General features: G+C 42.8%; 1 protein-coding gene across 4 annotated transcripts in view; it reads left to right on the top strand.

The window, feature by feature from the left end:
• GADL1 (glutamate decarboxylase like 1) overlaps positions 1–24626 on the top strand; it is a 179030-nt gene that overhangs the window by 121249 nt on the left and 33155 nt on the right. The window contains exon 15 of one of the 4 annotated variants that reach the window (XM_043886405.1): positions 6410–6553. The exons of the other annotated variants lie outside the window; for them this stretch is intronic. Within the exon in view, the coding sequence (XP_043742340.1) occupies positions 6410–6538 (129 nt within the window). The 3' untranslated portion in view covers positions 6539–6553. Of the gene's footprint in view, positions 1–6409; positions 6554–24626 lie in introns of those variants that run through there. 4 annotated transcript variants of the gene reach the window in all.

Raw genomic sequence — 24626 nt, 5'->3', positions numbered from 1 at the left:
TGGAAAAACCACAGCCTTGACTAGACAGACCTTTGTTGACAAAGTAATGTCTCTGCTTTTTAATATGCTGTCTAGGTTGGTTATAACTTTCCTTCCAAGGAGTAAGCATCTTTTAATTTCATGGCTGCAATCACCATCTGCAGTGATTTGGGAGCCCGAAAGAATCAAGTCAGCCACTGTTTCCCTGTCTATTTGCCCTGAAGTGATGGGACCAGATGCCATGATCTTAGTTTTCTGAATGTTGAGCTTTAAGCCAACTTTCTCACTCTCCTCTTTCACTTTCATCAAGAGGCTCTTTAGTTCTTCTTCACTTTCTGCCATAATGGTGGTGTCATCTGCATATCTGAGGTTACTGATATTTCTCCTGGCAATCTTAATTCCAGCTTGTGCTTCTTCCAACCCAGCGTTTCTCATGATGTACTCTGTATATAAGTTAAAAAATCAGGGTGACAATATACAGCCTTGACATACTCCTTTCCTGATTTGGAACCAGTCTGTTGTTCCATGTCCAGTTCTAACTGTTGCTTCCTGACCTGCATACAGGTTTCTCAAGAGGCAGGTCAGGTGGTCTGGTCTTTCAGGTCTTTCAGATGGTCTTCCCATCTCTTTCAGAATTTTCCACAGTTTATTCTGATCCACACAGTCAAAGGCTTTGGCATAGTCGATAAAGCAAAAATAGATGTTTTTCTGGAACTCTCTTGCTTTTTCAATGATCCAGTGGATGTTGGCAATTTGATCTCTGGTTGAGGACTAAATCTTTTAGAACCTGCTTGATGGGTTTGTTGTTTTATTGCTTATTTGGTGGTATAACTTGCTACAGCACTCTGGGTATTTTTGGAGGGAATCTCCTGTTCTCCCTGGTGGGTTTCCAATGAACAGCATTTGAGACAGTGAACACTGGGGAGGGTCGTGTGCTCCCAAGGACACCCACTCCCTGGGTCTGCGGCAGGGAGGGCCTCAGTGTGCCGGCTGTGCCTCGCTTGTCTCCTCTGTGTGTGCATTCACATGAGCGCATGTGAGTCCGTGCACATTTTGAAGTCTTCTGTGTATTTTGAGGATTTAATTTTGATTTTCTTTTCCTCATCATCTGTGACACTGGCTTATCAATCACTCATTTTTTGACTGTGAGCAAAAAGCCCCTATTTCTTTAAAGGCATGACAATGTTTGTTTGTTTAATTTTCAAACATGAGTTTCTTTTTTAACCCTGTGATATAAAATTTACAACATCTTCAAAAATCCTGTTTGCTAGTGGATATCCTACATTTTAAAGCCAAACTTTAAAAATTATATTTAAGAATATTCTAACATAGAAGTGTCTTGAAAAGAAAGTGAAAGTCGCTCAGTCATGTCTGACTCTGCGACCACACGGACTATACAGTCCATGGAATTCTCCAGGCCAGAATATTGGAGTGGGTAGCCTTTCCCTTCTCTGGGGGATCTTCCCAACACAGAGATCAAACCCAGTTCTCCCACATTGCAGGCAGATTCTTTACCAGCTGAGCCATGAGGGAAGCCCAAAATATTTCTAAGTGTAACTTGAGATGCTGTCCTCCTGATAATGGCTGGGATGTCAATTTTGAAAATACTCTATTATGTCTTGCCTGCGTGCCTGCTTAGTTGCTCAGTCATGTCTGAGTATTTGTGACCCTTTGGACTATAGATCACCGGGCTCCTCTGTCCATGGAATTTTCCAGGCAAGCACCCTGGAGCAGGATGCCATTTCCTGACCCAGGGATTGAATTTACATCTCCCGTGTCTTTTGCATTGGTAGGTGGGTTTACATGCTGAGCCATCGGGGACAGATACTATACCCTCTTTCCCCAAACTATTAAGACCAGGGATAAAATGCTGTTCTCTTAGGTATTCTCTCAGGGAAAGATGTTGTTTTATACAATCTGTCAGATACTCTGTTAGTTGTAAGCAGTTTCTTCTCTGTTATCAGAGGTCAAGGAGCCACTTAGTCCCTGCATACAACTGTCCCTGTGGGTGTCCCTTCAGCTGAAGGAGGTGGGGTCCTTTGTCTCACAGCTTTTATGCCTGTCTCTCTTCCCTGTTGTTTCCTCACGGTCTTTCTAAGTAGTTCTCCTTTGTTGGGTCAGTACAGTTTCAAGCAGGTAAAGATTCACACAGCTCCATGCTGGGGATGTGTGTGTAAAGGGGAGGTTCACATGAGTTGTCCTTTGTATTCAGCAGCACTTTTCAACATGTAGAATGCATTTGTCAAATTGGCGTTGTTACTTTATTTCATATGTTGCTTTCTGGTCTTTAAGCATTATTTTCAGACATATAGAGAAGAGTTTCCACAGATTGTTACTTGAACCACACCCCTCCCCCAAGAAAGCCAGACAAGTCTAGATGTTCTCAATAAAATATTATTTTTTTCTTTCCTTTATTTTTCTCACCTAAGTTTAACAGTTTCTCATATTTCTGTTAGACTTTTCTAACTGGCTGTGCAAGCAGTTCTGAAATTGTAACGATCTGTTGAAAATTTAAGTTCAGAAAAATGAAGCCGGTGTCTCTAAAGGCTGGGGCTGAGCCCGTGGACCCGAGGTCAGGACAGGACTGTGTCTGAGAGAAGAATGTCCGTGGGCGTGGCCTCTGGCAGCTCACTCACTCCAGAACACACTTGTCTACTTGTGACTGGCCGATCCATGGGGTACTCAGGATAGCAGTAACAGGAAATGAGAGCAAAGAACACAGCCGCAGATGCATTTCCCAAATCCCTGTTCGTGCCTTGGCTTTGGTCTTCAGCACACAGTCATGCATATACTCTGTGTGATGCTGGGAGGATGACCAGCCTGGTCTGTAACATGTGCAGATGAACCAAACTGATCACTTAAATATGGCAGTTTCTTTAGTGTCTGCTCAGATCTTCAGGCTTGTCTGAAGTAATTCTGAATCTCCAGATCCATCACAGTGAGCACGGAAGAACTGAAGAAGCTGTTAGTTTCATGGACCGCTTACCACTGTGTCCTGAGTATAATTTTATTTAGCTCACTCAGTCAAGAGTTGCAAACCTAAAACCTATAGCGGTGAGCCAGTAGCATACAGGGAAGAAGTAGGTGGGGCATGGCACAGTAGGGAGTGGTGGGGATTGTGACCAGCTTGCGGGGAGCGGTGGTTCCAGGCACCAAGAGCAGCCTCTACTCAGCCCCTAGCGATGGCTGCCATGTGGGGAATGCAAACCTGGCTTTCCAGGTCTCATTTTTTTTTTAAGAGATTCTAGATTTACAGAAACTTATGTAACCTGTCCTTTGCTTTTAAATGTTTTAAATGTTGGCAAATGAAAAATGTGCTAAGGCCAGTGGGATCTGGCCTTCAGGCTTTTAATATGCAACTCTTCCTAAATCCACTAGTACCCGATCCCATGTTTCCACATATGTGTCACCAGAAGCTCCTTGAGATGAGGATGTGCCCTGCCCTTGTCTTTGTTCCCCCAGGGCAGCTAATCTGATGGCCAGTCCCGGCCGGCCATCAACTCTGAGGGATATCTGAGTTCTGTGTCATCTGCCAGAAAAAGAAAACTCACTGTCCCTTGCAGTCGGACTTGTAAGCAGGGGTTTTTAAGAGCTGTGCACGCTTAGGATATCGGTGTGTTTGCTGCTGTTGTGTTTTCCACCTTCCCTGTCCTGAGGACTAGACCTGGCCTCTGGACTCCACACTTCTCTTAAGGCTTCTGTAGTTTTGAAGACGTCTGTCTTCCTAGATTTTCTGCAAGCCTCAGCTGGCCAGAGACAAAACCCACAGAGGAAGGTGAGGTGTGTGGAGGCAGAGTGGCGGGCACAGTGAGGAGGAGCAGAGAGGGGCGTGGTGTGCTGGAGATGAGGGCTCTGCAGAGAAGGAGGACTTGGTCCCCAGCTTCCCTCCCTGAGTGCTCTGAGGAGGTGCGTGTGTGTGTGCGTGCGTGTGTATGTGTGTGCACGTGCATGCATATGTGTGTGTTTCAGGTGGCTGGCTGCTCATTCCTAAAAAGTCACAGCCTATCAAGGGATCATATTGGTTCAAACCATAAGCCTTTCACATATTGAACCAAAGACCAAATGTTAGCCCTGACTGTGACCACCCCCCCAAGAATCTCCGCTGGACCCTGTGAGGCTGCAGGAGCCATGATGATGACTGAATTGACTTTTAACCTGAACTAGTAGGATGACAGCTCGAGGTTGGATTTAATTTTATTTAAAGGATATAAAGCACTGTGACATTTCTTGCACACCTGAGTGAAATTCATACCCACTACACACCCATTAAGGAAATTGCTCTGGACTTGATGCAGTATTTATTGTTGCAAAACAACGAATGGACCCTGTGCTGAAAGGAAAAAAAAAAAATATATATATATATATATATAGGGTTTGTTTTTTTTTTTTGCATATTCTGTTTGAAGTCCTTTTGCCAGTACCAAACTTGCCCCCTGGTGGCACTTCTGTGCATTTTTCCTTTCCTAGCTGGGAAGTGACACTAAAAGCTGACTGTTAAAAGGTTACAGAATTATAGCACCGCTGATATTGAGGGTACAGGGTCCTGCCAAATCAAGAACAGCTTACCTAAGTGAGGAATTCTCGAAGATAACACTGACCCTTGAGCCTTCGCTTCACGCATGTTTCTGTTGCTCTTTGTTCGTCTCCCTATCTGTGCTTCCCTTGGCAGATTTCTGCTGTCTGGACTTCAGCCCCCCGGAACTCTCACCACGCGCTCCCCTCTCCTCTGCTCCCATCCTTCCTCTCCTCGCTTCTCTCTCTCTCCTTCTCACATGTTCCTTCTTCTTTTTTCTCTAACACATTACTCCCCTCCAATGCTAAGCTCATCCAGGCTCTAATAACCTTAAAGGAAATCATTTTATGATTTGCTTTTCATACCCTTTCCCTCTCAGTATAGCTACCTGTCTCTCTCCATCCTTTTGGACTACAATTCTGAAAAGCTTAAAGTGTCTCACCATGTTTAGTGGTGTGTGTCATAGTTTTTAAAACCATTCCCATAATCTGTGATGTTCAGGTGGTTTACAGCATTTCCCTCTTGTGAGCGAAAATGAATGACCATCTCCAGGCTCAATCCACTTTTGCTTTTATTATTTCCAGAAGATAAAAGGGCTCAGTATGTAATTGCTGATAATGGAAATCACTGTGGTCTGGAGCCTGACTCCAGCTGTGTGTTGTGATGCTGAGTTTTAAGGTCGCACCCACCAGTAAGCAACCAGCCTTCCACCTGAGTGTGGCAACCCCGCGTGTTGTCTGCTTGGGGGGAATGTTACTTAGGAAGGTAAAGACTCCCATCTTAAGTTTGTTTTCCTTTTATTGTATTAATTGTTGGTGGACTGAGCCATTTTCTATTTTTTCTTTACCTATGGTGCTTCTCTGTGTATCTATTATTTTTTCCTTATATTACATATTTATATTTGGAGATCTGATGTTTTCCTTATAAATTTGAATGAGGGTATATAGAGTTTGAGTTTAAAAGCCCTTTTTGTCAGACGGAATGCAAATAATGCCTCAGTATAATGTCCTTTTTATTTTAGTCTTGCTGTTTTCTCATTGTAGAGAAGTTTTAAATTTTTTATGTATTCAAATCTGTCAGTCCTTCCCTTCATGATTTATTCCACTGCTTCAAGGCTGAAGTTACTGTTCTTTCACAAATCTGATAAATATTCTATTCCATCTCCTGCTGGTTTTTCTGTCATTCATTTTTTTTTATTTGTATTTAACTCCTTAATCCATGCAGAGGCTATTTTTGTATACAGTATAAAATATGTATATAACCTGATCAGTTCCCCAAATTACTATCTAGTTATTTCAATTTGATTTATTAAATAATTCTTTCTATCACGTTTTGTTATGGGAAGCTTGTGTTATCATGTGTTACATTTTTTAAAAACAATTTTTCTATTTCTGGATCTTCCAATCTGTTCTATTGATCTGTGTTTCTGTTTTTGTTCCAGGAACAAAAGGTTTTAAATGGTGTTGCTTTATAATGAGTTCTCAAGGCTGCTAAAATGCTACCCTTTGGGTGTTTATAAAAGAACAGTCTTTAATATAATATTTTAAACTGTGTGTACCTCTTATAGAAATTTTTTTTAGTTAAAAAGGTATCATGTTAAGATTTTTATTGGAGTTTAAAATCACTGGGTCTGGAGTTAAATAAATAACACCCGTGTTGCCCGTTGGCTGTGTAACCAGAGACAAGCTACTTAAAGCCCCTTTGCTTCCTCTTTTCCTTCAGTAGCATATGGGGATAAGGAAAAGCACATACCATAGAGGGTTTTGATAGGGTTGGCATAACTCAGGTACAGTGTCTGGCACAGAGTCAGTGTTCATTAAATACTGCCTTTCATTGTTATTAATCCTGTTTCCCTGTTTGAAGGGCTGTATGAGCCTTAAACGTTTTCTTCATGTCTTTTTTCTTGTTCCCCTCCAGATTACTTTCAATATCATTATAACAGTGAACTTTCTAAAATGCAACCTGATCATGTCACTCCTTACATTTCCCTTCGTCCCAGAGGAGAGAGTCCCACAGTCATTCAGGACCTGCGGAGATCTAATTTAACTCAGCCTCCTGCTAACCATCTTCACGTGCGATCTCCTCCTGGAGGCTCCAGAGATACCGTACCTGTTTCCTCCTCTGAAGGAACATGGCTATGACCTAGTCTTCTCCAAGCCTCAATGTAGCTTTCAACCTAGTATATAGGGAATTTGGGGGTCTGAGTCAACCTCCAATTAAGCTGTCAAACTCCAACTTGCCCTGAGAGCACTTCCTGAGTGTGCTCAAGCCCTTTAGTTGAGCATGAGTAGGGGCTTCCTTGGTGGCTCAGTCGGTAAAGAGGAGGAGACACAGCTTTGATTTCTGGGTCAAGAAGATCCCCTGGAGAAGGGAATGGCAACCCACTCCAGTATTCTTGGCAGGTGACAGTCCATGCGGTTGCGTGAGTCGGACATGATTTCACAACTAAACCACCACTACCAGCCTTTCCATACATTCCTGTGATGTCTTTGCTACCCTCTCTTGGCAGTTACTGTAAGATAGCAACATTTGGGGCAGGGAGTGGAAAAGATGGCCACAAGCCAGGCAAGAGGGGAGCAGCCAATCAGGAGTCACCTGTTGGAGGAAACAGCTGATGGATTTTAGCATAAGGAAGGAAGATGCATTGATAATCCCTGTGATCAGCAAAAATTCACTTATTTGTATTGATGACACTGTTGATGGAAAGGGAGATGAAGAAAGGGGGAGGGTGTCCCACTGGGGTTAGCCATATTTGAGCTTTCACATCCTATGCCAGGCTTGTATAGAGCCCAGCCAAAAACAAAAATACAGAGCCCTTTGTTCCAAAATTATCAAGAATTTCGAGATAGTGGCAGCAGAACATTAAACCAAGCACAAGGCTCTTCCACACCCAGGGTCTCTTGCAGCTGCATGTTGCACACTTACAAACCCATCGTAGTGATCACCTACACTTGTATGGTGTGTTCAATAAGGGGCAGCTGCTAGTGTTACTCCTTTGCATTTTCTCACAATGCTGCTAACGTGCACCAGATGCTCAGTAAATGAATGAGTCGGTGAGTGAAGACATGGCCTAGTAGGTTGCCCTGTGGGTGACTGGCTCACATGCCTACAGTGCTTTCCTAGAGACATTAGTTGTTTTTATCTTTCTTGCCCTTCAGCTCACCCACAGGAATTTTAAAACCTGTGACTGCTCTTTCTCAACTGATTTGGTTGGTCCAGAGTGAAGCTCTGGGATCATCTATTCTATCTGGCTTCTGATATGCAGGAAGGTCTGGGAACCATCACATCTCACAAATGATCCCTGTGGGATATTCTCGGGACAAGGGCAGCTTGATAAGGAAGACATTTGAGGAATCGGAGGAGGCCACCGCTTCTGTCTCCATGTGAATCTAGCAGGCTGGTGTTGTGGTTGTCTAGTTGTGTTCTTGGCCAAATCATAATTAGTTCAGAATGCAAAAAAAAAAACATTTTTTGGAAGTCATAATGTTGAAAGTGTGACTTCAGATGGCTCTCTTAATTTTAGTTCAGACTTTTCCTACTACCTCTCTTTGAATCATGCTCCGCTTCCTATGAAAATACCCCCTTATCTAGGCCTTAAAAATGATAGCACTCTGCTGTTTGGGGGCGGGGCAGGGGTAGTTCAAATGCTAGCAGCACGGCAGCTGAGCTGGCTTTAGTGATTGCAATGCCCCGTCTGACTCAGGATGGAGGCTTTCAGCCTATAGCCTGGGCAGCTGCTTTTTCAGGTGGTGCTACAGCGGACCGGAATCTTGTCAGTCGTGAGCTGGGTCTTCCTCATGTCTTTCATGTGCGTTAACAGTGCTTCAGTGCAAAAAGACAATCAGGGGTCAGAATTCGCTTTGCAATCTGCCCACTCACTCAAGAAGCATATCGGGCACTACCCTGTGGCCGACGCGCTTCCAGGTGCTCGGACTGCATCTCTGCTGTTGAGTAATTTCTCTAATGCAGTGTTGACCAGAGCTTGGGAACATCACAACTAGAGGCTGAGTTTTTAATGAAGGATAACAGGAAAGATTTTAAAAACTAAAAACCCCTCAGTTTTTACAAATAAAGGTTCAGCTTGGTTTTTAGTTTATAATGCAGTGGTCCTACAGTTCTGTTGTTCTGACAGGCATACGTTACGTTGTAAGTATAATCTAACACAAATTTTGCAAAGCTGAGTTATGATTTCTATTATACGCTGAACATCAGAATCTACCAGCTCATGTCTTGGAAACTATTTTCCAAGATAGATACTGTGTATCTTCTTATAGTCTGAGCAAAGAAAATAACTTGAATCTAAAATCTTATACTATAATTCTATTAAGAGATTTTCTCTCCTTTCATATCTTCAGTTATTATTTAAGAGAACTAAATTTTGAAAATTTCTTAAAGCAGTTTATTTATGTTTTGGTATGAAGTTTAAATATAAAATAGCTTCACTATGTAAAATGCAAACTTATGTCTTTGTAAAATACTGTTATTAAATTTTTCTATGCTATTATCATAAAATTCATATTAAATAAAACATTTTATGGCCTGAGAGCCTCATTCAGATATTTAAAGTTAGATAATGAGAACACCCTATGATAGTTTGGTTCTTTTTGTTACAAAGAAAAAAATCAATGGAAAGATAGTTTCTTTTGTATTACAAAGCCATATTTTCCAAATTTAGATTGCCATATTCTCCATCATTTCAAAAAAAAGGTATTTTCTGATACTTGTACATTTTTTTACTTCATAGATATATTAACTTTGTTACATAATTTTAAAATTTCTGGTCAAAAGCTGACTAAAACTTTTATATGTATATATATACAGATAAAGGAGGCTTCCCCAGTAGCTCAGTGATAACGAATCCACTTGCAATGCAGGAGATGTGGGTTCTATCCCTGGACCAGGAAGATTCCTGGAGGAGGGCATGGCAACCCACTCCAGTATTCTTGCCTGGAGAATCCCATGGACAGAGGAGCCTAGTGGGCTACAGTCCATAGAGTTGTAAAGAGTTGGACACTACTGAACAACTTAGCACACACTCATACACATAAACACCCATATAAATATACATATACAGACATAGATATATATGTTTAATATATATATTTATATATAATTTTAATGTGTGTTTATACATTTATTTATATATGCACACTTAGATTTTTAATAGAAGTCAGAGTGTGGAAAGTATGTTTAAAAAACCATTTATAAAAATATTTTTGTTAAATTTCTAATCTCTGATTTTGGAGGTAAGCTTGTTACACTAGAGAACTCAGCTCTATATCTTGTATATTTTTTCAAGTAATGGCAGTTGAGAAAACTCACATGGAAGCTTTGACTGTAGCCTTCCAAAGGGACATGGTATTGAAGTGATGAGTGAACCAGAAGCTGTTTCAGGCCTGTTTCCTCACTCCTCTTTTCCTGCATAGATTATCACCCCAAAGCCTCCAGCTACCTTCTGCTTCCAGCACCGACTCTGCTCCGAGCCTCTGTCCTTAGACCGTTGAGGGCCATGTTTAAATGGACATTGAATCTCTGTGTTCCATCCAGCTAAAGGCCTTCCCACCACCTTCTCTAGAAAATGCAGGTGCCTGAGCAGGGCCACTGGGATGTTTGGAGACGTGGCTTCACCTCCTCGCGCATCGGTATCTCGCACCTGTCCAGGCCACATGAGTTCCTTTCAGACCCCAGAACTCCGAGCTCAAGGCCTCCGCTCTCCCTTCGGCACCTCAGTTCTGGTGCCCCCTTTCCTTAGAATCTCACTGCACCCATGGCCCCATCTTCCTGAAATGCACATGCACATACATGTGTGCACACATGTATACGCTTCTCATATATAAGACCAAAGATAACACACTGATGTGGTATTCTATTTCAGCACTGTCTTAAAATACTCATCCTTAGGTTTGGCCCCAGTTGGTGTGTGTGTTTGGGTGCTTGATTGTGCGTATGGTGTAGAATAAGAGTTCCAATGTGCTGTTTTGACTTAATGTTGGTCCACTAAATTCATTTTCCCTCTGTCTCTCTCTCCCCCTGCACACCTCTGAAAATCTCGTCCCAGCCCCGTTTGTGATCACTGCAGTCTGCTAAATACTGATATTTTCAGTTTGGATAAAGTTTAGGCTAGACTCAGAGACTTTTTTCAGGTGAAGAACAAGGATCAGCTAGAGTCAGGGAAGGAAGTTTACCCAATTTCCATCTGTATAAAACTTCTTGGCCAGCACAGGAGCTAAAATAGACCATGAAATAAAAATAAACATATACAACCTCAGGTTCTGCAGTTAATGGGATGTGAAAATGTGTTTGCTGCAGACACTGGGTGTCTGGGAGAAGCCTTAGCCACTTGTTTTGTTCATAAGCCCCACACATACTTAGTAAACAGTTGTTATTCATTCCTAGAATCCACCAGATAAATATCCTCTGAGTCAGTTTTAACTCAGCCGTTGGTAAGGGGCTGTCATAGGCTCTCGTGGCCTCCCCCCGAAAGGCTGTGCCCAGAATTCCCAGGACTTTCCCTGACAGTACTTTCCCCAGTGACAGACATCTCTCAGCAACAGTGTGATGGCAAGTCAGCCAGACTGGAAGAAAAGCTGGGGCTATATAAGACAAGGTAGATAAAGCATCCAGTATGTGATTTATGCCCAGGGTCTGTTCAGAGGTTGTTTGTTAAATGCCTATCTAAAAACTGAGAGTGTGATATCCTTTTAGAATGGCCAAAGAAAAAAATCTACTTGCAAAATTTTTATGGGCTGTGTTCCGCATGGTAAATTTTAATCCCTATTTTGTCAGCCTGAGTTAATATTGTGTACATTTTTATTAGCCATTGATTTTTATAGTTATTTTTAAAGTTTTATTTACTTTATTTATTTTGCTATTTTTGAATAGCAAAATAGGGTCTTCACTGTTGTGCGTGGATTCTCGCTAGTTGTGGCCAGTGGGGGCTTTGTTGCGGTATACAGGCTTCTCTCTGAAGAGAAGCTTCTTTGAGCTTCTCTCATTGTGCTGGCTTCTCTGAGCATAGGCTTCAGTAGTAGCAACAGGCTTAATTGCTCTGTGACATGTGAGATTTTCCAGGACCAGGGATTGAACTCATGTCCCCTGCATTGGCAGGCGGATTCTCAACCACTAGACCACTAAGAAAGTTTCAGTCATTGATTTTTGAATAAGACAGTACAGGATATCAGCCTTTAATTTTGAAGATCAAAGTAGGCATGGCCATGGTCTCCCTATGTCCCTTCTCTCCCACCAAAACCCTCACTGGTTCCTGCAGTCTTTTTACAGGTGAGGCTCTGTCTTTTGTCCTTCACCACCTGTCCCCAGTTCAAGGAAAGTGTGTACAGTAAAAATCCTGAAAGTAGGAAACACATTCATGGCAAAGTCACATTGCCACAGTCACTCCGCTTCTAAAAAGTGTTGTCCATGAACCTAAGCAACTCCCTCCGCATGCTTCTGAAAGCCACATCAGTTCACCTGCACGGTATTCGGCAGGTGCGTGGTGACAGGAAGAGAACTGTTTAATCCTGAGGCTTTGGCGGTCAGGTGACCTGGAAGATGGTCAGTCAAAGCAAGAGGAGACAGAAGGATGAGTTAGAAGAAGTTGCTGGGCATGGTCTGGGAGCTCTGTGTGAGATCCCAGAGGAATGCCAGCTGTAGAGAGGCCCTGGGCACCTGGAACCCAGTGGTTGTGACTTAAGGACAACTTAGGGACAGGGGCTAGCATCTGGGCATTTTCCACAGAGAGTGATGCAAGTCCTGGGAGATGATAGAGAGAGGAAAGAAGATGACTCAGTGAAGAGAATCCACAATCTACTGAGAAGCGCGGCAGGCTGAGGCAGGCAGGGCAGAGAGCAGCCCCAGCCCCCGCAGTGCATGGTGTGTGGAGATGAAGGAGCTGAGCCAAGGCGGGGCTGGAAGAGGGAAGGGGTTTAAGGAGGGTATTAAACTTCAGGGGGCACCTTCTCTTTCTAACACACCCACTTCTTTGAAAGGGAGAGTTTCCCTCTTCGTCTCTCCAGGAATGTGATTATGGTTACAACAGCACCGTGTAACCAGCAGTCACAAACCTCAGTGATCGGCAACCAGAAACAGATGAGAGGGGAAGGGAAAGGGAGCGCGATTTAGATTGGACTCGTGGGGAGCTTTCTGCTCCACTGGCCCCTTCTCCTCCTCCTCGAGCCAGTGGACTCCCTGGGCCTGATGTTGGGACAGTGGCAGAGACCCGTGAGCACAAACCTGCTGCATAAGAGCTTTTCAGGAGTCCCCATCATAGCTTGTCTGCTAATAGATGATTGGCCAAAGGAAATCGCATAAGTGAACCCAACGTGAAAAGATGTGGAGAGATGTCCCTCCCCAGTGTGAGGGCAAATCGAGCCATATGGCCAAAATCAATATAGGACTCCCTTAGAAGAGAGGCAGTCAGAAGAAATATTTCTGAAGAGTTACCTAACCTACCACAAATAAAGATGGCCACTTTGAAGTCTTGCATTTAGGCATGATTTAATAAAGAGCTCAGACATGGAATAATAAAACCTCGTGATAATTCAAAATCAGTCTTTTGCCAGTCACACCGCTGCTGTGGAAATCTGTCTGCATTCCATTCAGCACATGCATTGTTCTGAGCACTGTGGGGAAAATCAAAGATGAAAATGATGTCTTCTATCAAGCAACTTTCAAATGGAAGGAGAGACAATCGTCTATAAAAAAAAGTTACTGTAATGAAAAGTCAAATGTCACAAGAATTATGGGCAGGAACAAAGCGCGATGCATACAAAAAGGCAGTCAGGAAGAATTCCTCTTCTAAGTGACCGCTTAGAGATCAAGTACCGAAAACAGAGCACACTGGGGCTAATTTAAGAAGAAAGGGATTTCTAGGAAATTAAAGACTCACATAATCATTGAAGGGCTGAAAAGACACGTGTTTCAAAGTGCTGCCCCAGAACTGGGCCACGCAGGGTACTGCTGCTCCTGCCTGAGCCTGAAGCGGCCTGTTTAATTGTGAGTCTGCCACGAGAGATGCCAACACCAGAACCAGTTGTCCCACCATGAGCTTCCCAGCAAAAGTGGATCCCTACCATTATGCCTCTTCTCCCGGTCAGTTCTGAAATGATGGCTTATACACATGCCTCTGATTGGCAGTCACACCAGACACCCTGGCTGCAAGGAAGTCTTGGAAATGTACAAGCATCTTCAGTATAGGAGTGGACTTAATTGAGAAGGAGGTTGGGTGATGCTAAATGAATCCTGAATGTCTTCTACAGGAAGTTCAAGGCAGACGTCATTGAGAGGGTGACAATGGTACCAGGTCTTAGAAAGTGCTGCTTGTAGCAAGCATTCTGTTTATTGAAGTACTTTATAAATTGTAAAGCAACAAACAAATATAAAGAAGACTTGCTTTATGGACTCCCAATGGAATCCTCTCGAATGGGGTCCATGGAGACCTTTTTCTTAGTAATGAGAATCTGGAATCTAGGTTTGACTTCTCCCACCAAATCTGCATGTAAATAGAAGTCCTGTGTTTATTTTTCCATAACATTTTTTGAGCATTTACACTTTTTTATCTTTAATAATAAAGATTGAGAGAAATAAATAAAATGCAGATTAAAAAAACACTAGAAAAAATCAGTAAAACCTGATCTCTGATCTTTATTATTTCCTTCCTTCTGCTGCCCTTAGGGGGTTATTTTGTTCTTTTTCTAATTCTTTTAGGTGGTAGGTTAGGTTGTTTATTTGAGACTTTTCTTTGTTTCTTAAGGAAGGCCTGTATCACCATAAACTTCCCTCTTAGGCTTGTTTTTGCTATGTATGGGTGTTTTCATTGTCATTCGTCTCAAACTAATTTTAAATTTCTTCTTTGATTTCATTGTTGACCCACAGTTTTTTAGTAACAAATTGCTCAGTCCTCATGTAATTGTTTCTTTCTTCTTTTTCTTTCCGTGATTAATTTCTAGTTTCATGCAGTTGTGATCAGAACACATGTTTGAAATAGTTTCTGTCCTCTTAAATTTGTTGAGAGTTGTTTGGGGCCCTATTTATTTTAGTCTTTTTTATGAAGGAGATTCTATTGTTACCCTCAGAGAAGTTAAGTTACATCTGGGACATCACGTGTTAATTAATTAGTCTCTTAGTTAGCAACAGAGCTAGTCTAACCCTAAAGTTCTTAAGTCCAGGCACCGTGGCTCTCAGAAAAAGGAAGGAAGCAAAACAAACGAAGGTACAAAAGTGTAGGTAATGAAGCTCAGGCAAAAGGCAGATCTGGAAGAGGTTGCAAAGAGTGGTCCCCAAGGAAAATCAGCCAGAAGGGACTCTGCCGGGAGCTGGACCAAGTTCGGCCGAGGAAAGGGCTGCATTCAGAAACGTTTGGTGCAGGCAGCTGACAACGCTTGATAGTTGTAACGTGTTGAATAAGCATAACTTTAAAATGCAAAGAATTTTGGCTGGAGTCAAAGCTTGAGGTTCAAGTGGTTGTTGGGAGGGAAGTGCTTTGGTGTCACCTTCAGACTTAGCTTTGCTCTCGGTTCTGCCAGTAATGAGCTATGAGACTTTGGGATAAGCCACTGCATCTTGCCAAGTCTCACCTGTAAAGTGGGCTTAATAATACTGACTCGTGGAATTGTTAAGAAGACAAATTTGAGATGATGGATGAGCAGGTGGTCCTCAGTACCTCGTACACGTTCATGTTCAGTTGCTCAGTTGCATCTGACTCTCTGCGGCCCCATGGACTATATAGCCCACCAGGCTCCTCTGTCCATGGGCTTTTCCCAGCAAGAATACTGGAGTAGGTTGCTATTTCCTACTCCAGGGAATCCTTAGGGATTAAACCATTGTCCCTCATAGCTCAGTCAGTAAAGAATCTGCGATGCAGGAGACCTGGGTTCGATTCCTGGGTTGGGAAGATCCCCTGGAGACGGAAACGGCAATCCACTCCAGTATTCTTGCCGGGAAAATCCCATGGACAGAGGAGCCTGGTGGGCTACAGCCCATGGAGCCTCAAGAGTCAGACACGACTTAGCAACTAAACCACCACCCCTGCATTGCAGGTGGATTCTTTACTTCTGAGCCACCTGGGCTCCCTCAGTACATCGTAAAGGACTTGGTAAATGTTATCTGCAGTCACTGGTGATAGGTCCCTGGCCTTCTCATTTTAAGCTCAGTGGCTTTTTCTGTTTTTGCTGACTTGCTGGTAGTTTGAACAGCTTTCCTGCTGGTATATTTTGATAATAAAGAAGAAAGAGGGAAGGCTGGGTATCCAGAAGTTACAATATAAAAAGAAAACCCTTCAAGCCAGGGTGGGGAGATATTTGTAGGCGTTGTAGAATTCCTTCAAGTCCTCATAGCTTTGTGAACCTAATCTATTAATCCTGAGACATACTTGGATGACTGGAGTCCTGGGCCCTCATCCCAGGCTTATATACACTCTGTGGGAAAGTTAAGTCCTAGGAAATAAACAAAACACTAACAGTAAGATAGAAATACAGAGAAACATTAACCCCTGGGCCTGTGATTATCCTCAGAATGTTCACAAAGGGCATCACGTTAGCTGTGGCTATGGTGGCCAGACCTCTGTGAGTGAAGACACAGTTGCTCATCAAGAAGACTAAATGGTTTTTACCTTTCCCTTATTTCTTAAGTAGCTTTCCATCCCCCAGTGCAGATTGCCCTGAGCATTTATGGTTTTTACAGGCTTCGGATGGTCTAGCCTCTGGTCTTCTGCCTTTTCCACTTTTGTCAACGAGGCCCTTCCTGCCTTCCTGTATCAGCTGATTTTTAAATGTCAGTCTGAGCAGGTTGATTTCAGAAGCTATATTTAAAAAGAGACCTGCCTGCATCTTTGGCTCTTTCCTGAGACAGCATACTTCAAGAGGGATGAGATCCAGGAGGCCGTTTCTTATTTTCCTTTTAGATCGCGTCTTGGAAGCAAAACCACAGCTGCTCTCATGGTGTGTTGTGAACTCAGGGCAGGCTTTCTGCTGAGGTCAGAAGCTCTCAGCCTTAGTCCTGAGGTCAGCCAGAAATTGTGGTTGAAACCACCCGGGAAATGCTGAAGGGAGCTGAAGGGGAAAGCTGTCCCGTACAGTTGCCACTGACTCACCCAGTTTCTGACCACATGAGCCCTCTGCTCTGGACATGTTCCCAAGGGCTCTGGTAGGAAGCTGTGATGCTGGGTCAGTTAGTGATGGCTGCATAGCAGACGACCCCAAACCCTGTGGTTTCAAGCAGGACGCTGTTCTCAGTCCTGATGAATTGTCAGATGGTCTGTGTGGTTCTGCTCACCATGGCTTTATTTGCTGGCCCAAGAACGGCCTCGGCGGGGACAACTGAGCTCACCTTCCAACAATGCTCACCCTCACCAGGCTGTTCTGGGCACATCGTCCCGGGAGCGGTAGGGTTCTAAGAGAGCAGATGAAAGTTGGCAGGACTTCTTGGCATCAGTACGGGCACACCATCTTCTGCTGTGTTTTTTATAGACCAGAGCAAATGGCAAAGCCAGCCAGATTAGAGAGGAGTATCATGGAGGAAGAGACGCCACCACTGCTGATGAGGACTTAAAAGTCACACTGCAAAGCGTGGCAGAGGGATCGAAAATTAGCATTCTGCCACACAGACTGTTTTCTCTATAACTGTGTACAGCGGACCATGTTCTGTGGCTTGGCAAGTGTTTCCACATCCACAATCTCACCCAACTTGCCTAAGCATCCTGTAAAGTCAGTTTAATTCTGATGGTCATTCCCCATCTTCCATGTGAAGAAACTGAGGCCCAGATTGGCTCATTCAGTAGATAACTCGGTGGAGCGGAGGTGGGGCCAGGACTTACGTTTGGTTCTCACTGTAACGGTGCTCATGTTGTGTTCATGGCGCGTGAGAAGACAATTATGTCACGGGATGAAGGGGAAAGCAGTGCTCTTGGCGTAGCTCCATCGTGTGTGTCCGGCGAGGCTGAGTGATTCTGTCGCTGCTTCTGCCGGCTCCACGCCGCCCAGGCATCTCAGGCAGCTCCTTGGTCTCGGTGAGTGCCACCTGCACGGTACGGGTCTGCTGCCAGGTCATCACACCACCCGGGTGGTGGTGCCAGGGCCCCAGGGCAGCGCCCCGTGAGGCTGACTTGGGGTTGCCGGGATGAAGCTTGGGTGTACAGATGAGTACCTCACACTTTCTTTAGGAGGAAAAGAGAGAGTACTTTTGTACATGTTTGAATCATTTTCTGTCATAACATACGTTTCTGGACATTCAGCTTTTTTTTTTTTTTCATTTATTTTTATTAGTTGGAGGCTAATTACTTTACAGTATTGTAGTGGTTTTTGTCATACATTGACATGAATTAGCCATGGATTTACATGTATTCCCCATCCCGATCCCCCCTCCCATGGACATTCAGTTTTTATTTTATTCACTCATTTAATAAATGCTTAGTGAGCATTTCCCATATGTCAAGCACTGTTCTCAGCTTAAGGTCTAATGGGAGATACAGACAACATGTAAATATACTATATATTAATATACTATACTATAATATATAAACTATACATATATGTTTACATGTGTATACATGTGTATGTATGTGTATACATATGTGTATATAGTATATGAGTATAACATACAGATGAAGAAATAACATTACATTAGTGTATCTAAGTATATACCACATATACATGTGTATGTGCATATGTATAAAATATATATATTAATACATATAAATATACAGGGGCTTCCGTGGTGGCTCAGCTGGTAAAGAATCCACCTGCAATGTGGGAGACCTGACTTCAATCCCTGGGTTAGGAAGATCCCCTGGAGAAGGGAACAGTTACCCACTCCAGTATTCTGGCCTGGAGAATTCCATGGGCTGTATAGTCCACAGGGTCACAAAGAGTCAGACACAACTGAGAGACTTTCACTTTCTTGAATATACAGACAGACATATAAGTAACTATAATTTTATCATCATTCAGCAAGTATATATTTTCTCCAAAGGCACACCCTAACAAAAGACCCTGAGAATTTTCTGTCTTAACAGTATTGCAAAGAAGGTAACCCTTCTAGGAGAGGCTCAAGAAAGGCCCTACAGAGAGGAAGAATCTTCACAAAGGGTTTAGCTTAATATATGTTTTAATGTGTGACTAATCATGTTTCTATTTACTTCAGTATTGGCTAAGAGAAAATTTGACTTATTAAGCATTTCACCATATAGAAAACTTTAATTATTTACAGTGGTTCTCGTTTTTTAAGAACTAGATTGGAAGTATCCTCTTTGAATGCTGCTATTTAATAGCGAAAAAAAATCCAATTTCTTTAATAAATCAGGTTTATGGTTTTGTAATGTAAACATCTCTGTGTTTATACCTCCCAGTCAATAAATAATTACCTCCTATTACATACAAGACATAACTAGTTGCAATATAATTTACAGGAAGGGAAAGGTTAGTCCTTGGTAGTAATGTGAATCCTCTGGATTTCTTGCTAGCCCAAATGATAGTCTTCACCAAGGAAATCCTCTTCAGAGAGGCTGTCATGCTTTGTTAGGGAAAGGCTCAGGTTTTTTTCAGTATTTGACCATCTTTTTAGTTTCTAAAGAAAAATTTTAAAACTTTTCCCAAGCACCTGAGATGATTTTTCAGGAAGGAAGAAAAAGAGGAAAATAAACCATGGCCCAGAGTTACGATTCATTTTTAGGAAAACATGCCGGGTAATTACATCTTTCACATGCTCCGGTTTATCTCTGTTAACTGTAGTAAACATCTCACTACTTAATTTGTTCTGTCAACCACAGCTTTTAAAAAACGGGGGCTCTGGGGCAGTTGAGGATTTATATCTGCAGTATAATTTCACAGGCAGTTTTTTCCTTCTAATTTTGTATTCTTGGCTCCTTTACAGTCAAATGTCTTCCACTCCATGCAGCTTAAATCTTTAGCCATTGAGGTAATACACTCTTTATCTTCTGTCAGCCCAGCTGGAGAAGCTGGACCCCACACTCCTGACACTCTCAGGCTCCTGCGGCTTCAGAAGCTTGTCACCAGCATCCTGTGATGTTCCCTCTCTCTGGATCCCTTTAGGAGTTAGGTTTCATAATGTTTACCGTCACCACTGCGTCGTGGCTCTCAAAATGCAGTCACAATAGACTCCACTTTTCTTTCTGAAGGAATCCATAAGGTGGTACTGCCGCCTGTTAAGTTGCTTCTGTCATGTCCGACTCTTTGCAGCCCCATGGACTGCAGCCCGCCAGGCCCCACTGTCCATGGGATTCTCCAGGCAAGAATACTGGAGTGGGTTGCCATGCCCTCCTCCAGGGGATCTTCCCAACCCAGAGACTGAGCCCACGTCTTACATCTCCTGCATTGGCAGGCAAGTTCTTTACCGCTAGCACCACCTGGAAAGCCCACGGTGATATTACTGATCGCTCTCATTTCATTCGTTGTTTAAGATGATCGTTTGCAAGCTTGTGCATAGCACCGTTTTTATATATCTTGGAAAAATACGGACTTCTCTGGTGGTTCTGTGGCTCAGACTCCAAGCTCCCAATGCAAAGGGCCCGAATATGATCCCTAGTTACGAAATTAATCCCACATGCTGCAAGTAAGACCTGGCACAGCCAAATAAGTAAATACTTTTTAAAAAATAAAAATAAATGGTGGGCTTGCTGCCCACCCCCCCAACACACACTGGACTTGTGACCCATGGAGGAAGTTAAAAGGATGGAATCACATGTCAAAGGCAAACTAATACATTTCCATTTCACTTTTTATTAAAAGGGCTTTTAATCATATAGAGACCACATATCTATCAGGTACATTTTTTTTTTTTACAGGAGGCTGTGTCACTAGTTGAGTTTATCACTTGAAGGTTGGGGACATAGAATAAAATCTGTGATGCAAGTGGCCCTAAGCATCCTCGGGAAAGTCTTGTACGTGGCCATGACTTTTAGTGTGCTCCTAGCCAACAGATGATATGCTTTAGTCAAGTTTCTTGTTACCTATTTTTGCAGAGGCTGCTAAAACTAAGGTACTGAGTCAGCCCATGAGTGAGTTAAGGGGTCAAGTAGACTCACCTGTTTTCTTGCAGTTTATTATAATTAGCTAAAGTTTACCTAGAAATCCATGCTTTCCAAGTTTAATAGTTAAGAATCAAATGAGATTGTCAACGTTTATTTTTTGTGGCAGTTCATATTTGGGCTACTCAATTCACATTGGTTCCCTCATATGATTACACGCATGTCAGTGAGACCTACTGGAGGCCCCATCCTTCAGGTAAACATGAGGTTAGGAGGGTGGATTTAAATATCAGTCAGGAGGGGGACTAACTGGTTATCCTGTAACATCTGTGGACTTTGGTTTTGTTGGATGAGCTCAGTGGTAGTATGTGGAGAAAGAATTTCCCGTTAATTACCTTCAATGGAGATATCAAGGGAACATCTCATTCAAGGACGGGCATGATGAAGGACAGAAATGGTAAGGGCATAACAGAAGCAGAAGAGATAAATAAGACGTGGCAAGAATACACAGAAGAACTATAGCAAAAAAAAAAGGTCTTAATGAACGGGGTAACCACGATGGTGTGATCACTCACCTAGAGCCAGACATCCTGGAGTGTGAAGTCAAGTGGGCCTTGGGAACCATTACTACAAACAAAGCTAGTGGAGGTGATGGAAGTCCAGCCGAGCTATTTAAAATCCTGAAAGATGATGCTGTTAAGTGCTGCGCTCAGTATGTCAGCAAATTTGGAAAACTTAGCAGTGGCCGCAGGACTGGAAAAGGTCAGTTTTCATTCCAATCCTAAAGAAGAGCTATGCCAAAGAATGTTCAAACTACTGCCCAACAGTGCTCATTTCACCTGCTAGTAAGGTTACACTCAAAATCCTTCAAGCTAGGCTATAGCAGCACGTGAACCAAGAACTTCCAGTTGAAGGTGGGTTTCAAAGAGGCAGAGGAATCAGATAACAAATTGCCAACATTCATTGGATCATGGAGAAAGCAAAGGAATTCCAGAAAAACATTTACTTCTGCTTCATTGACTATGCTAAAGCCCTTGACTGTGTGGATCATAACAAACTGTGGAAAATTCTTAAAGAGATAGAAATACTTACCTGTCTCCTGAGAAACCTGTATGCAGATCAAGAAGCAACAGTTAGAACTGAACATGGAACAACAGACTGGTTCAAAATTGGGAGAGGAATATGCAAGGATGTATTCTGTCACCCTGGTTATTTAACTTATATAGAGAGTACATCTTGTGACATGCTGGGCTGGTTGTATCACAAGCTGGAATATAGATTGCCAGAAAAAAAAAACATTAATAACCTCAGATATGCAGATGATACCACTCCAAGGGTGAAAAGAGGAACCTCTTGTTGAGGGTAAAAGAAGAGAGTGAAAAAGCTGGCTTAAAACTTAACATTCAAAAAACTAAGATCATGGCCACCTGGTCCCATCACTTCATGGCAAATAGAAGGGGTAAAAGTGGAAGCAATGACAGATTTTATTTTCTTGGTCTCCAAAATCACAGCAGACGGTAAACTGCAGCCATGAAATCAAAAGACACTTGCTCCTTGGAAGGAACGCTGTGACAAACCTAGACACCATATTAAGAAGCAGAGACACCACTTCGCTGACAAAGGTCCATATGGTTTTTCAGTGTTATGTATGGATGTGAGAGTTGAACCATAAAGAGAGCTGAACACAGAAGAACTGATTTTGAAATGTGGTGCTGGAGAAAACTTCTGAGAGCCTCTTGGACAGCAAGGAAATCAACCCAGTCAATCCTAAAGGAAATCAACCCTGAATATTCTTTGGAAGGACTATTGCTGAAGCTCCAATATTTTGGCCACCTGATGTGAAGAGCATCAGGAAAAACCCTGATGCTGGGAATGATCAAAGCCAAAAGGAAAGGGGGTGACAGAAGATGAGATGGGTAGATAACATCCCTGACTCAATGAACATGAGTTTGAGTAAACTTCAGGAGTTAGTGGAGGATAGGAGAGCCTGGGATTGCAGTTCATGGGGTCACAATGAGTTGGACACGACTTAATGACTGAACAACAACAAGAAAGCACTCTTACTTAACAGAAGTAGTTTGCTTTCTTTTTAAAAAAATTTTGTTGAAATATAATTGATTTACGGTCTTATGTTCAATTTTTGCAGTTTGGTTTCTTTTTAAATTGAAAAAAATGACTACTTAGAGTATTATATTCTGCTTCCCCTAAATGTTAAAATTAAGAAAATATAAAAATAGACAATAAGCAGGATTCCCAATTAAACAAACTAAATAAGCAAAGTGCATATTGTATGCAAACCTGTCCCTGGTGTCCTTAAAGATGCATTTGGATCTATGGAAGCTGCTTTGGAGGAAAGCCTTCTGAATCGAAGGAATGACTGTCGGAGAAAAAAATGCTATTCTGGACACACAGTGTCCTGTCAGTTGGAACCATCCCCACACATGCAGTCTGAAGGCAGGTCCCCCACATGCCTGCAGCTGTGGGTGGGGGTTTCTAAAGTATGGTTAATATTTCACAAGCCTCCTTAGCAGATTGAGATCACAGAGGCCGTAAATCGCTGTCTCATTAGTGAGGGAAAACATTGCATTTGTCTGCTGGCAGTGATTGTTCTGTTTTAAAGAGAAGTTGGTTTATGAAGGTGCCTCTTTGGACTCTTTTCTACGAACTGAATGTACTTGAAGTGTAATTTAAGATTACATCAGGGGAGGGGTGGAGTAGGAGTTTGGGATTGGCAGATGCAAGGTATACAGGATGGATAAACAAGGTCCTCCTGTAGGGCACAGGGAACTATATTCAGGGCTCTATGATAAACCATAATGGAAAAGAGTGTGTGCATATGTAACTGAATCACTTTGCTACACAGCAGAAATTAAAACAATACTGTATAAAACAGCCATGCTTCAATAAGATAATTAAAAAAAAAAGACAGGCTTCATTGATACTGATAGTAGAGTGTCCTATGCTGATGAAAGTTGGTGAGGATGAAGAGTCTCTGCCTTCTCAGCTGACTTCAAAGGTCTTACCTGTTTGCTGTCATCCATTTATACTGGCTTGACTTCCATCCACCTTTTGTAGCATTTATTTTTGAGACTTTAAGAAACAGTGGTCCTATTAATTTAAATAAAACAGACACCGATCTCCCAACAATTGTGTTGTTTTAATAGGTGATTAGCATCTCTCAGATGCTAACGAACAAATCTTTGGACTCCAGCACTTTCTAGAAACCCACAGGTGAACTAGGACATGGGGAAATTGCTTCTAGAACAATCCATGCTGCCCTCCAGCTCCTGCCGTCTGCTGTGGAGTGAGCTCTAACCACAGTTTCCTGGCAGCCCTCAGATGGTTAAGGGGGAGAGGTGAGGGGACAAAGAACAAGGGAAGAGTCACTTGAAGCTCCTTGAGACGGGGGTCTCAGAGTGGTTCTGGTGATTCAAAGAAGCAAATAGAGTTCCATGTCACCCTCATCTCCAGGGCTATGGAGATGCACCATAACTGCACAGTAACTATGGTGACCGTGAAATGCAGGGCATTATCTGAAGCTGAGGTTGGCGTGGTGCACACTCTGCTATTCCCATCATCCTGGACCAAGAATTCTTCACCTCTGTGCACAGCAGACCACTTACATGGATTTATGCTCAAACCGTGCCTGTAACTGTCAGATCGGAGGAGCCGGCCCCAAGGGGTCTGAAACAAGAGGACGGCAGGCTTTGTCTCTTGCCAGCCTGCGCCTGCCTTGGTAATGGCCCTGAAATTACCCGAGGAAACCCAGGAAGCAGGCCTCAGCTCCAGTGTGTCGGTGAAGGTCCCTTTGTGTATGTGGACTGAGAACCCTCAGCAGCATTTGGAACTTGGATGAAAGGTTTCAGCCGTCAGGTCAGGCAGTCTTTGGAAGATTCAGCCTGCTGGGTTTAATTTCAGAACCTCAGCCTGCTTTATTCAGACAGCCGTCCATCCACTGACACATCTTTTTTCTCTTTTTTTGGTCCTTTTCATTTTTGGCCTCATTACCCTTTGCCGTTCATTTGTTGGAAAGAGAGAGGAAGGTAATTGGCTAGGGGTGAAGAGGAAAGCTGGATTAACTTTGCTGTTTAAATCCTGCGGCACACTGTGACAAAGACCTGTGAAAAACTTCCGAAGGGCTTTCCTCTGAAACTGTGA

Source organism: Cervus elaphus, chromosome 24, assembly GCF_910594005.1.
Source record: "Cervus elaphus chromosome 24, mCerEla1.1, whole genome shotgun sequence".
NCBI lineage: Eukaryota > Metazoa > Chordata > Mammalia > Artiodactyla > Cervidae > Cervus > Cervus elaphus.
This window is presented reverse-complemented; position numbering and strand designations above follow the sequence as displayed.